Source organism: Polypterus senegalus, chromosome 6, assembly GCF_016835505.1.
Source record: "Polypterus senegalus isolate Bchr_013 chromosome 6, ASM1683550v1, whole genome shotgun sequence".
In the NCBI taxonomy this organism is placed as follows: Eukaryota; Metazoa; Chordata; class Cladistia; order Polypteriformes; family Polypteridae; genus Polypterus; species Polypterus senegalus.
In genome coordinates this window covers 148,359,145-148,371,453 of record NC_053159.1, presented here as the reverse complement: position 1 = coordinate 148,371,453, position 12,309 = coordinate 148,359,145, and the positions used below count along the sequence as shown (strand labels likewise).

The 12,309-nt window shown below is 39.5% G+C and overlaps 1 protein-coding gene across 1 annotated transcript in view; it reads right to left on the bottom strand.

The window, feature by feature from the left end:
* Positions 1 to 12,309, bottom strand: part of LOC120530667 (low-density lipoprotein receptor-related protein 1B-like) — a 1,848,048-nt gene that overhangs the window by 31,069 nt on the left and 1,804,670 nt on the right. Inside the window, exon 85 of the mRNA XM_039755091.1 lies at positions 3,653 to 3,814. Within this exon, the coding sequence (XP_039611025.1) occupies positions 3,653 to 3,814 (162 nt within the window). The remainder of the gene's footprint in view (positions 1 to 3,652; positions 3,815 to 12,309) is intronic.

The following is a 12,309-nucleotide window of genomic DNA, read 5'->3' as shown; positions in this document are numbered from 1 at the left end:
ATTTTAGCTGTTCAATTAATAGACTACATAGGTATAGAATTATCATATTCTTCAGGATTTTCAATTTTTACTAATCTGTACTTTTCTCTGTTTTCTTTCCCAGTTCTTCTGTGGTGGCGTTTTGCACCAACACCACCTGACCGAGGCACTGTGCAGCCACCTGTGATGCTGGAATGAAGGCAGGTGCCCCAGCTGTCCATGAGGCCAACTGTATTGAATCCTATCAGACAAAGTCTGGAAACAATTCAATCACATTTATATTAGTTAGAATGCCCAGTGGGTGCTGTGTGGTCTCTTGGCTTTGGAACTCCTGCAGATTTTGTTTTTTTCCCCAGTTTAACTGGAGTTCTTTGTTGTTGTTGTTGTTATTGTTGTTTTTTCTGTCCTCCCGGCCATCTGACCTCATCACCAGACTAATCTTTAGAGACTTACTTTATGATATTGTATATAAGGGTGTCTTGAGGTGCAAGTATGGCTCTCTGTCTCCTGCCCAGAAGTTTGCAGTGGGACCTAAACTTGTCCTATGGCATCCTGGCGGTGTTCATGCCTTTGGTAATTTTTTATCTTTTGGCCACCACTCCCTCATGTATTCTTGTTAGAGCATGTGCGCTATATATTAAAACAATTCACAGTTTATTGGCTCAGTTTACCCTTATTCCGATTAGAGAAATTGGTTTATTGACTTCTAAAGAACCTTATTAACAGAGGTAGATTTCTCTGTGAATAATCTGATTATGTAGCCACACAATCACGAGAGCAGCAGAGTGACACATTAAAAGTAATGTGTGTTACATAGTCTGATTACTTTTTAAAGCAACTAATAACCTAATGCAATTCTTATCTTATTGAAGTAAAAATATCTGCGTTATTATTATTCTACCAGCACTGGCACATATATTGGGTCGTTTGCAGGGCTCAGTTGCACAGCCAATCAGAAAAGAGTTTGCACTAGGAACCTAGAAATATAGCATCAATTTGACTAAACATATTTCTAAAACAAAAGAAAATGATTACAGGCGCCATGCTTATTTTCAAATTCACAGAGATCGATGATGGCGTTTAACTCTTTTTTTTGCGCAGGTTAATGGATTCACCTTAAACTAGTTATGTGTATGCATATAAACAGACTGAATGTAAAGGTATGGAAGGTTAAATTTATTCATTAGAAGTGTACATATATACAGTATGGACCTTAATATTATTTCTAGCCTTAAAACATTATTTCCTTTATACTAATATCTACATTTCTTTGCATTACTGGCAGTATGGAAGGAAAAAATACAAAAACTGAAGCTTTTATTGTTGCTGTTTTAGGTTCTTTAGTCAGATAGAAAATATAACCTCTGCTAATGAGTAAAGTAGAATAGGTAAAATAAGAAAATAATAAAATCTTGTTGAGTTTGAAGTATTAAAAAAATTAAAAGCATTGACCTTTGAATGGTCACAAACACAGAAAGAGCTAATCATGATTTTAATAAGCCACTTACAATGTTTATAGTGTCAGTCGTGAACACAGATTGCAAAATGCTTAAAGTGCACAAATATAAGAAAGCTATTGCTTCTAAAAGTAAGTTAATAACTGTTCTAGGAAAATGTGGCCATCAAATCACTTTACTGTGTACTTACGATTTAAAAGTCACAGTCATACAGAGAACTTTATTTAATAATTTAAAAACAAATAAAATTTGGTAAATACAGTTTAAAAAAATACCTTTTTTCTTCTAAGCCTCTTTTTTGTTTGATGTGTTTTAAATGACAGTGGGAAAAACAGAATATTTGTCAAAAATGGCTATTGCTGTCCATCTGTATATGAATAATGCATTTTGGATGAGGCAGGTTTGGGCTTCATATAAAAAAAAACAGCATTTGTAAATTCCTGTAGTGTGGTTTTGAAAGCCTTGTCTTTTTCACATGTGCAACTAATCCTATTTAAAAGAAAAAGCATCAATGTTGCTTACAAAAAAGGGATAAGGAGAACTGCTTTCTTAATTAATGAGCATCATGTTTTGAAGAAAAGCATTTAGATAGCAAATAATTTCTAAAACTCTGTATTCTTTCAGAGTAGGCTACTGAAAGTTTTGTTTTTAATGACTCATAATAAGGGCTATAATATATTACAGGAAAACATCTGATTATGCAAAAAGTGTGCATTTTACAAATGAATTGCATTCGCCCTTATTCGGGTTGCAAGATGCTGATGTTTATTCACAATTGGTATTTCCTGGAGCAAATGCCTATCTAACAGCTTTTTATTATTATATGAGAATTACATATATTTTAATCATTCCTTGTAAAGCTTTGTCATGTAAATTCAAAACTGTATATTTAAAATTACCACATAAATATAATACTTGCTTATACAAAATACACAAAATTACCTAATTAAAAAATGCATAATACAAACATGATTTGGTCTTTAACAGAAATAATACATATTATGTAACAAAAATGCAGTACATAATCTTACAGCTCAAAACAGTAACAGTCACTGAAAAAGCACAACTTTTTATTTAATATTTGAGGTTCACAATAGTGAAGTGTTTAGTACTATTGGCCTACAGTTTGTGTGAAATTTGTGCATTCTCCTCCTGCTCTAGGAGGGTATTTCCCTGTTCCCACCTACACTGCAAAGATGTGTTTGTGAGGTAGACCTGCAAGCGTAAGTTATGACTGAGTGGGCGTCTGTGTGTATATGTATGCCCTGCAATGGACTGGAGACACTTCCATGATGCCTGATGCTGCTGATATGGAGTATAGCTCTCCACGGCACTCTAATGGAATAAACAGATTATGAGAATGGATATAGGATTTCATAAGATAACTGAATTCATATTAAATTGAATACACTCTAAAAGAGTTTTATTTCTTAAATTAATTCATTATGGGCAATTTTTTCTGTTTGTGATTTTATAAAGGATATATATATATGTATACACGCACACACACATATATATACATATATACATACACACAAGACCTTTGTGTACCAGTTTGGTTTCTGCTTTGCAGTGGATGCTTCCAATAGTTTTCTAAAAATATGGTCAAAAAATGATATCATTGGACTGTATTGCTGTCTGCAGTGTGAGACTGACAACTTCTTTATAAAATATCCCTATAAAGTAATATATTTCTGATAAGCAGACACTGGTATGAGTGATCATGCATTAAACACTACCTGGCGTTCATCCCAGTGCCTGATTATGAGAAGTGAGGTGAGTAAATCCACCTGAAACCAAACAGTACACCTTCATTTATATAATCCTAAACAGCTGTAGTAATATTATGGAAAAACTTAAAATCCATTCTTCCATCTGGTGTAAAATGTACAAATCAGTAAACAAGAGTTGTAAATGGGCAATATGCACCCTAGTAGGCTCAAAGAAGAGCAAACATTTGCAGTGTCAGTGGCCCTCCTGACTAAGGTTACCTGATGTGTGCAGAGTACATACAATTGAATCAGAATAAACTTCCAAAAAGAAACTTAACTTTAACAGCAGTGTGATCCTGAATCGTACTGTATGAATGTAATGGTGCACTTTATTCACTTCAATCTCACTATTTTTTGTTCAATGTAATAACAAATTGTACCAAAGATTTAAAGAAGAATTCTTTTATTAAAATATAGATTTGATGCTCATGTCAAATTACTTACGATACTGGCATCTGTCTCCAGTAAAGTCTGCTGGGCATTGGCACACAGGTTGGTTTCCAGCTGTTACAACACATGTTCCACTATTTTGGCAGAAATTTTCACAGATTCTTCTTTCACAGTGTGGTCCCGTAAATCCAAGTGGGCATCGGCAAGTAGGTTTTCCTTTAAACAAAAAGCAATACATTGCTAAAATACAAGTAGAAATGTGCTCATGTTCAACTTTATAATCCTGGAATATAAATTAATTGTATGACAGACCTCATTCTGCAAGTTCAATACTCTGTAATGTTCCTATTTTTATAATGAAGTGCAATATACCCACCCTGGACTGACAAGGAAAAACAAACATGGTAGTCACTAAATTTGGAAGACATTTAATTAAAAGAGAATTTTGCAGAAAATTAAATAATAGAAATAAAAATGTAATATATGGATAAATGAAAAAAGTTACAAGCAGCCAAAAATACAATATGTACAAAATGTACTTGTAAACTTAAATGTCTCAAGTAAAATGACCCAAAACAAATGGTGAACAATGTCACCATTCCTCCGCCTCGTTAGGTCATATGTTTTGGAAATGTCCTACACTAAGATTGTATTAGGAAAACTTGATTGTTTATCAGATACTTTTAAGATTAAAATGAATCCAAATTCTCTAACAGGATTATCTGGAGTAACATCTGATGGGAGGACATTTTTGTCACAAAATATCTGTTGCAGAGATGAGCCACCAAATTTATTTTAGCACTAAATATGATGTCCTACTGTGGAAGGCTCATCAGCAGTTTTCTTTTTCTTAAATAGTAAATCATGTATTCAGAACCACCGTTGAAAAATAAGAGAAAGTGCATTCAAACCAGAAACAATGAAGCATATCTTTATACAAAGGGCTCTGGCAATCTGGAGCAATTACCAAGTCATGCAGTTACAAAACTTTAAAAAATTATTAGTACATTTAAAAAGTATCCTGAAGAGATATTTCTTTCGCGGCACACCTGAGGGACTGCTTACAAATAAAGTCGTGACGACACAATCTATGGACAATCGCCAATAAAAACAGTTAATTTTACAAGTTTGAAAGACATTTTATTAATAAAGGAATCAAAGGATAAATGTTAAATTTAATTAATGTGAACATTGAGATTGTTTTTCAGCACATATGAGATTGATGCGAGGATCAATTTTCGAAAGACAGACGCGCATTTGCTTGTCGATCATTTGAAGTCTCTAGCGTTTCTTAGACTTCATTTCCGTAAGTGTTCCGTTATCTGTTTTTCCAACATAAAATATTTTTTTAATCAACCAAAAGTTCAAAAACACTAGCAATTTTAAATATTTTACAAAAGTTTTCGCGGTGCCCCTAAAAAATTCCACGGTGCACAGTTGCCCGACAATGGGTTCAATGGTCTCCCCTTTTTTGCCAACTTTTTATGTTCAACACACAACATGCAATAACTTGGCCCAAAATACAAAGATATTTCTGAACTTCACTGATTCTTCTACATTTAGCTCTTTCTCACTCTTTCTTGTTGATTTCCAAGCTGCACTTAAATACAGGTCTTGTTAACTAGTTTTACTTATGGCAATGTCATTTTTTTGGCTGACAGGTCCAAGGTAATTTAGATGTACAGATTTTTATTAACAGCTGGAGCACAGACAGGGTAAGTAACTTAAGGCCATACAGTCAGTCATTGGCAGGATTTAAACCAGCAACCTTCAAACTCAGTGCTTTAGCAACTACAACACACTGTCAAAATCACTGCCTAAGTTTTTTCAAGGGCTCCTTCCATGCATCATTCAAACACCAATGAATCAAATATATCAGCTGCATAACAATACTGCCATAAAGTCGTACTATATATTTTTATGTGCTGTTTGACCAACCATTAGTCAGTAACAGGATGGGCTGATGAGTTTTACACTAACTGTAACAATTTCTGCCTCTTCCTCTCCAAAATAGGTAAAAAATGAGGGCTCCTGGCCCAATATCTATTGGCTTTCATGTGTATTTTCTGAAGTAGCTTGAAAAACTCAATGGCTTCCTCTCATTTATAAAATTTCTTATTATCTTCCAATGCATAACCACCTCTCTGAAATCAGGGGCTTTAGTTATTCTTGAATACATAGTAATACAATATGTAATTAGTGAAGGGTTGTGTCAGCGGGCTTCTGCAAAGGAAAAACAGATGAAAGGTTATATTATGGAGGTGAAGAGGTGTTGGTATCATAGAAGGCCCTCTGACCTAATATGTCATCTTTTTTCTTTCCTTTAGTTAGATTGTCCTAGCTAGGGATACCGAAGCCAGCTATTGCACTAAAAAACAATAATATTATGGAATAAACAGCTAACTCAAATGTTGCTAACACATTCTGTCTTTATTCGCTCAAGCTATCCTGGAATCTGCACCCTGTGGTTTTTCAAAAGCAAGGAAACCTGTCCTCCTGAAATTCTGTGCTGAAAACTAGTGTGATTGTAAAAATCAGCAAGTCTTCCATGGAAAGATCGGCAGAGCCATCCCCACTCATCAGAGAACTAGAACTAAAACAATATAATGGCTAAGTGATAGACCCTGTTTCTTGATTTACTAGGAGACCAACAAATGTAACAGCCATCTAGCTCTGTGAATAGGACTACTTGCATTCTATTATCTAGCTTGTATTTACCTTATTTTTTGACACGCACTTCATGCTGAATCTACCTGGAAGGGTGTCACTCTTTGAATTGCCCTTCCCAAGATTTCTTCCAATTTTTTCTGCAAGATTTTTTGAGAGTTTATTTCTTGTCTTCTTAAAGAGTCAACGATGGTGGGCTGTCATTTAAACAGGGCCTGTTAAAACCTATTGAAGCATTCATTGTGCGATTCTGGGCTATATAAAAAAAAATGTTGTGGTTGTTATTTTTACACTGAAAGGGAAATAAGATGAGAGACATACAGCCGAAACATTATGTCTCTTACCATTTTTCCTTTTCAGTGTGGAAAAACCCTTTAACTTTTTTCCTTAACAGAATATGTACTGTATGTATACTATTAACAAATCATAAAGATCTTTGAAAACCTTTGTTCAGTTTTTCACAGCAATTAAATAAGCATCTTAGATCATATCAATCGAATTTAACCCACAAGAAAAAGAAGAGAAATTAAAATATCTAGTAGGAACAGACCAAGCAGTAAATAAGCAAAAAGCTAAAGGTGTTAACCTTGTCATCTAATCAATACCTATAAAAGTTTAAAGGGTTTGTCAGTTTCACAATGTCACACCATTGAGGAAATATAGTGGGAGGACAAAGTAAAATTACAAGAAAACATTTGTGAACTCATAAATAATTGCTTTAATCCATCCATCCATCCTCTTCCGCTTATCTGAGGTCGGGTCGCGGGGGTAGCAGCTTAAGCAGAGAAGCCCAGACTTCCCTCTCCCCGGCCACTTCTTCCAGCTCTTCCAGGAGAATCCCAAGGTGTTCCCAGGCCAGCCAGGAGACATAGTCCCTCCAGTGTGTCCTGGGTCTTCCCCGGGGCCTCCTCCCGGTTGGACGTGCCCAGAACACCTCACCAGGGAGGCGTCCAGGAGGCATCCTGATCAGATGCCCGAGCCACCTCATCTGACTCCTCTCGATGCGGAGGAGCAGCGGCTCTACTCTGAACCCTTCCCGGATGACTGAGCTTCTCACCCTATCTTTAAGGGAAAGCCCAGACACCCTGCGGAGGAAACTCATTTCAGCCGCTTGTATTCGCGATCTCGTTCTTTCGGTCACTACCCATAGCTCATGACCATAGGTGAGGGTAGGAATGTAGATCGACTGGTAAATTGAGAGCTTTGCCTTACGGCTCATCACTGCGGATGCTGCCCCGATCCGCCTGTCAATCTCACGATCCATTCTTTCTTCACTCGTGAACAAGACCCCAAGATACTTAAACTCCTCCACTTGGGGCAGGATCTCCCCAACCCTGAGAGGGCACTCCACCCTTTTCCAGCTGAGGACCATGGTCTCGGATTTGGAGGTGCTGATTCTCATCCCAGCCGCTTCACACTCAGCTGCGAACCACTCCAGAGAGAGCTGAAGATCACGCCTGATGAAGCAAACAGGACAACATCATCTGCAAAAGCAGTGACCCAATCCTGAGTCCACCAAACCGACCCCTTCAACACCCTGGCTGCGCCTAGAAATTCTGTCCATAAAAGTTATGAACAGAATCGGTGACAAAGGGCAGCCCTGGCGGAGTCCAACTCTCACTGGAAACGGGCTCGACTTACTGCTGGCAATGCGGACCAAGCTCTGACACCGGTTGTACATGGACTGAACAGCTCTTATCAGGGGGTCCGTACCCCATACTCCCGAGCACCCCCACAGGATTCCCCGAGGGACACGGTCAACGCCTTTTCCAAGTCCAAAAACACATGTAGACTGGTGGGCAAACTCCCATGCACCCTCCAGGACCTGCTAAGGGTGAAGAGCTGGTCCACTGTTCCGCGACCAGGACGAAAACCACACTGTTCCTCCTGAATCCGAGGTTCGACTATCCGACGGACCCTCCTCTCCAGAACCCTCGAATAGACTTTTCCAGGGAGGCTGAGGAGTGTGATCCCTCTATAGTTGGAACACACCCTCCGGTTCCCCCTTTTTAAAGAGGGGGACCACCACCCCGGTCTGCCAATCCAGAGGCACTGTCCCCGATGTCCATGCGATGTTGCAGAGACGTGTCAACCAAGACAGTCCTACAACATCCAGAGCCTTAAGGAACTCTGGGCGATCTCATCCACCCCCGGGGCCCTGCCACCAAGGAGTTTTTTGACCACCTCGGTGACTTCAGTCCCAGAGATGGGAGAGCCCACCTCAGAGTCCCCAGGCTCTGCTTCCTCATTGGAAGGCATGTTAGTGGGATTGAGGAGGTCTTGAAGTACTCCCCCACCGACCCACAACGTCCCGAAGTCGAGGTCAGCAGCGCACCATCCCCACCATATATGGTGTTGACACTGCACTGCTTCCCTCCTGAGACGCCGGACGGTGGACCAGAATCTCCTCAAGCCGTCCAAAGTCGTTCTCCATGGCTCTCCAAACTCCTCCCATGCCCGAGTTTTTGCCTCAGCAACAACCGAAGCCGCGTTCCGCTTGGCCTGCCGGTACCTATCAGCTGCCTCCAGAGACCCACAGGACAAAAGTCCTATAGGACTCCTTCTTCAGCTTGACGGCATCCCTCACCGCCGGTGTCCACCAACGGGTTCGGGGATTGCCGCCGAGACAGAAACCGACCACCTTGCGGCCACAGCTCAGTCAGCCGCCTCAACAATAGAGGCACGGAACATGGCCCATTCGACTCAATGTCCCCACCTCCCTCGGGACGTGGTTGAAGTTCTGCCGAGGTGGGAGTTGAAGCTACTTCTGACAGGGGACTCTGCCAGCCGCTCCCAGCAGACCCTCACAACACGCTTGGGCCTACCAGGTCTGACCGCATCTTCCCCACCATTGAAGCCAACTCACCACCAGGTGGTGATCAGCCCCTCTCTTCACCCGAGTGTCCAAGACATATGGCCACAAGTCCGACGACACAACCACAAAGTCGATCATCGACCTGAGGCCTAGGGTGTCCTGGTGCCAAGTGCACATATGAACACCCTTATGCTTGAACATGGTGTTCGTTATGGACAATCCGTGAGCACAGAAGTCCAATAACAAAACACCGCTCGGGCTCAGATCGGGGGGGGCCATTCCTCCCAATCATTCCCTTCCAGGTCTCACTGTCATTGCCCACGTGAGTCATTGAAGTCTCCCAGCAAAACGAGGGAATCCCCAGAAGGTATGCCCTCTAGCAACCCTCCAGAGACTCCAAAAAGGGTGGATACACCAAACTGCTGTTCGGCGCATACGCACAAACAACAGTCAGGACCCTTCCCCCCACCCGAAGGCGGAGGGAGGCCACCCTCTTGTCCACCGGGGTAAATCCCAACGCACAGGCTCCAAGTCGGGGCAAGAAGTATGCCCACACCTGCTCGGCGCCTCTCACCGGGGCCAGAGTGGTAGAGAGTCCAGCCCCTCTCAAGGAGATTTGTTCCAGAGTCCAAGCTGTGCGTCAAGGTGAGTCCGACTATATCTAGCCGGAACCTCTCAATTGCTCAATATCTCTCAATTGCTTTAATTTCTACATTAATTACTCTTAACAATTATTCTGATTTTCAACAAAGGTGCAATAACAATCACAATCTGTTTAAACTAATAACAAACTAACAACTGGAAGCAAGTGAGTACTTGGAAACAGGTGAATACTGAATACATCATTTAAGCATTCACTTGAGCCTATAAACTGATGACTTCTTCAAAAGCTCAATGAAATCAGATGACCCAGTCAATGAGTTGAGATTGGAAGTTGGAGGTGCCCTGCATTATAAAAATGCACAGAAAGCCTGGTGATGGTAACTGATAGGTCTGCTCAAGAAAAATCTGTTCATGTGAAAAATTCCCAGATCAAGAGAAATGCTGGAGTAGCTTAAAAACTGCTAAGACGCATAAGACTGGAAAAGACTACCAAAACACTGGTAAAGACTGGGCTGTTCATTAAAGGTAAAACTTTTAATGCAGCAAAGGCAACACTAAATCCATCTACATCAAGTTTCTGTTTTTCTATATCATCTTATTTTTTATTTGTAACCCTTGTAGGATTATGACAGTAAATATAGCTAAGAACCATTTAGTACAGCAAAAATACAACAATTGACACATGAATGAAATGCTATCATAGTGTGTATTTTAAACAAAAGATAATACATCACAAATAATGTCTTACATCAAGGTGTATTTTTTAAAAAAGAAATTAATATTGTAATAAAATAATTTATTTTAATTCTATTTCATGTGATGCCAGCTGCTTATGTCCTTTCACGTTGTTGGTATATAAAATATTTGGAAACCATTCATACCGGGTAAACATGTTCTCTGGCAAGGATACAAGAAGACAGCAGCACAAAAACATTTGTACTGATATCATTTACAGTTGGCAACTGATCTGACAGCTAGTCTTTGAACTGACGTGGGCAACTGTAGCTCCCACAGGAAAATAACTCCAAGAAACATTGATGGCTTTCCATAAAACTATGACTGTATAGCCAGCTCCATCATTAAATCTGCAGGTAACTCAATGATGAAACAGATTACAGGGACCTGCCTTTCAACATTGAAAAAGGAGATGCTGTGGAGAATTTCAGTAGAATTAATTTTCTTGGATTTGTTTAATGTACTGCACAGTAATATATTCACTGTATGCTGTTTGTATCATACTTATCATGGTGCCGGAGAACAAGGACATGTTGCATGGACAGACGTTTTACAGTACTCTGTACAAATGACAATACTAAATCTGCTACTACTACTACTACTACTAGTATGTGAGAAAAATGAGAGAATTATATTCTACTGCGTAAACATGACAATAAACTTGAATTTACAAAAAAGGAAGTTGTCAAAGACAGCTTTGTTCCATGCTGTAGAATAATGACACGCTGACACATAAACTGAAATAAGCATTTCTGGTTTATGCAGTGCTGCACAATGACACATGTGAGTATTTAAACAAGCCAAATTAACATTATGATATGCCAGCCAGCTTCGGTGCAGGGAGACATACCTTCCTACTGGAAGGTCTTCTGCCCATCTGGTGCCCACAGATAATGTGAAAAACAGGATATAATAGCTGTTTAATTCACAGCCCCTAGTCATAAGTAGAAGACTGCCAGCAGTTCCAGAGGCCTGAAGTCAAAGTGAGGTGAGATGATGTGTGAAGTGAAGGAGAAAAGAAGGCACTCAGATTTAAAGAAAGAGAAGGCATGAAGGAGTGAAAGAAGTGATGAGGGCAGATCAAAGGTGTCTTCATGGCTTTAAAACTGTAGAATGATGGTAGGCTACAAAAGAAAGCTGACTTGTTAAATACATCAGTTGTGTCATTTGTCTGAGAACTTATCACAAGAATTCTACATTAATTATACCATATCTCAAATGCTGTGTAAAGCACACCATTACAGTTTATCACAATGAATGATTGTGTATAATCAAGAACGGACAAATATGATGATACAATACACAAAATTTTGGAAATTGTATGCAGAATTCATTAAATACAAATGTCATTTTTTAAGTATTATTTTTGTACATGGCCCAATTCTTTTTTTTTTATTTCATGTATGACATGATAGGTGTCAAGTGATTGAGTAGGTGTAAAAAGTTAAGCAGGGCTTGATTATTATATTATTTGCTCATACCACATCAAACATAAGTATCTTTGGTACCATATTTAATAGTCTTGAAAACCGCCGGATAAACTATTAATTAAAGTAAAATAACATGCCTGTCTTTGCTCTGGGGATCTGGGTTTCATTCCCAGCCCCGTTTTCACCAGGTTTATCTCTTAAGTAGTCCAGTTCTATGTTCATAACTGAAAAACATGCTTGTTATGTTAACTGACAACTCCAAATAGGCCATATAGGAGTGAATGAGAGTCTAAGCCTCAGTGTGCCCTGAGAGGGGAATGGTGTCTCGTACAAGCTTAGCTCCTGCCTTGCACCCAAAGCTCCAGCTCTCAGTGGTCCTGCAATGGAAAAACTGACTTCAGAAAATTAACACATTGAAGTACAGAAATTCTAGAAAGTACAATAGGGCAGTGATGTTACTT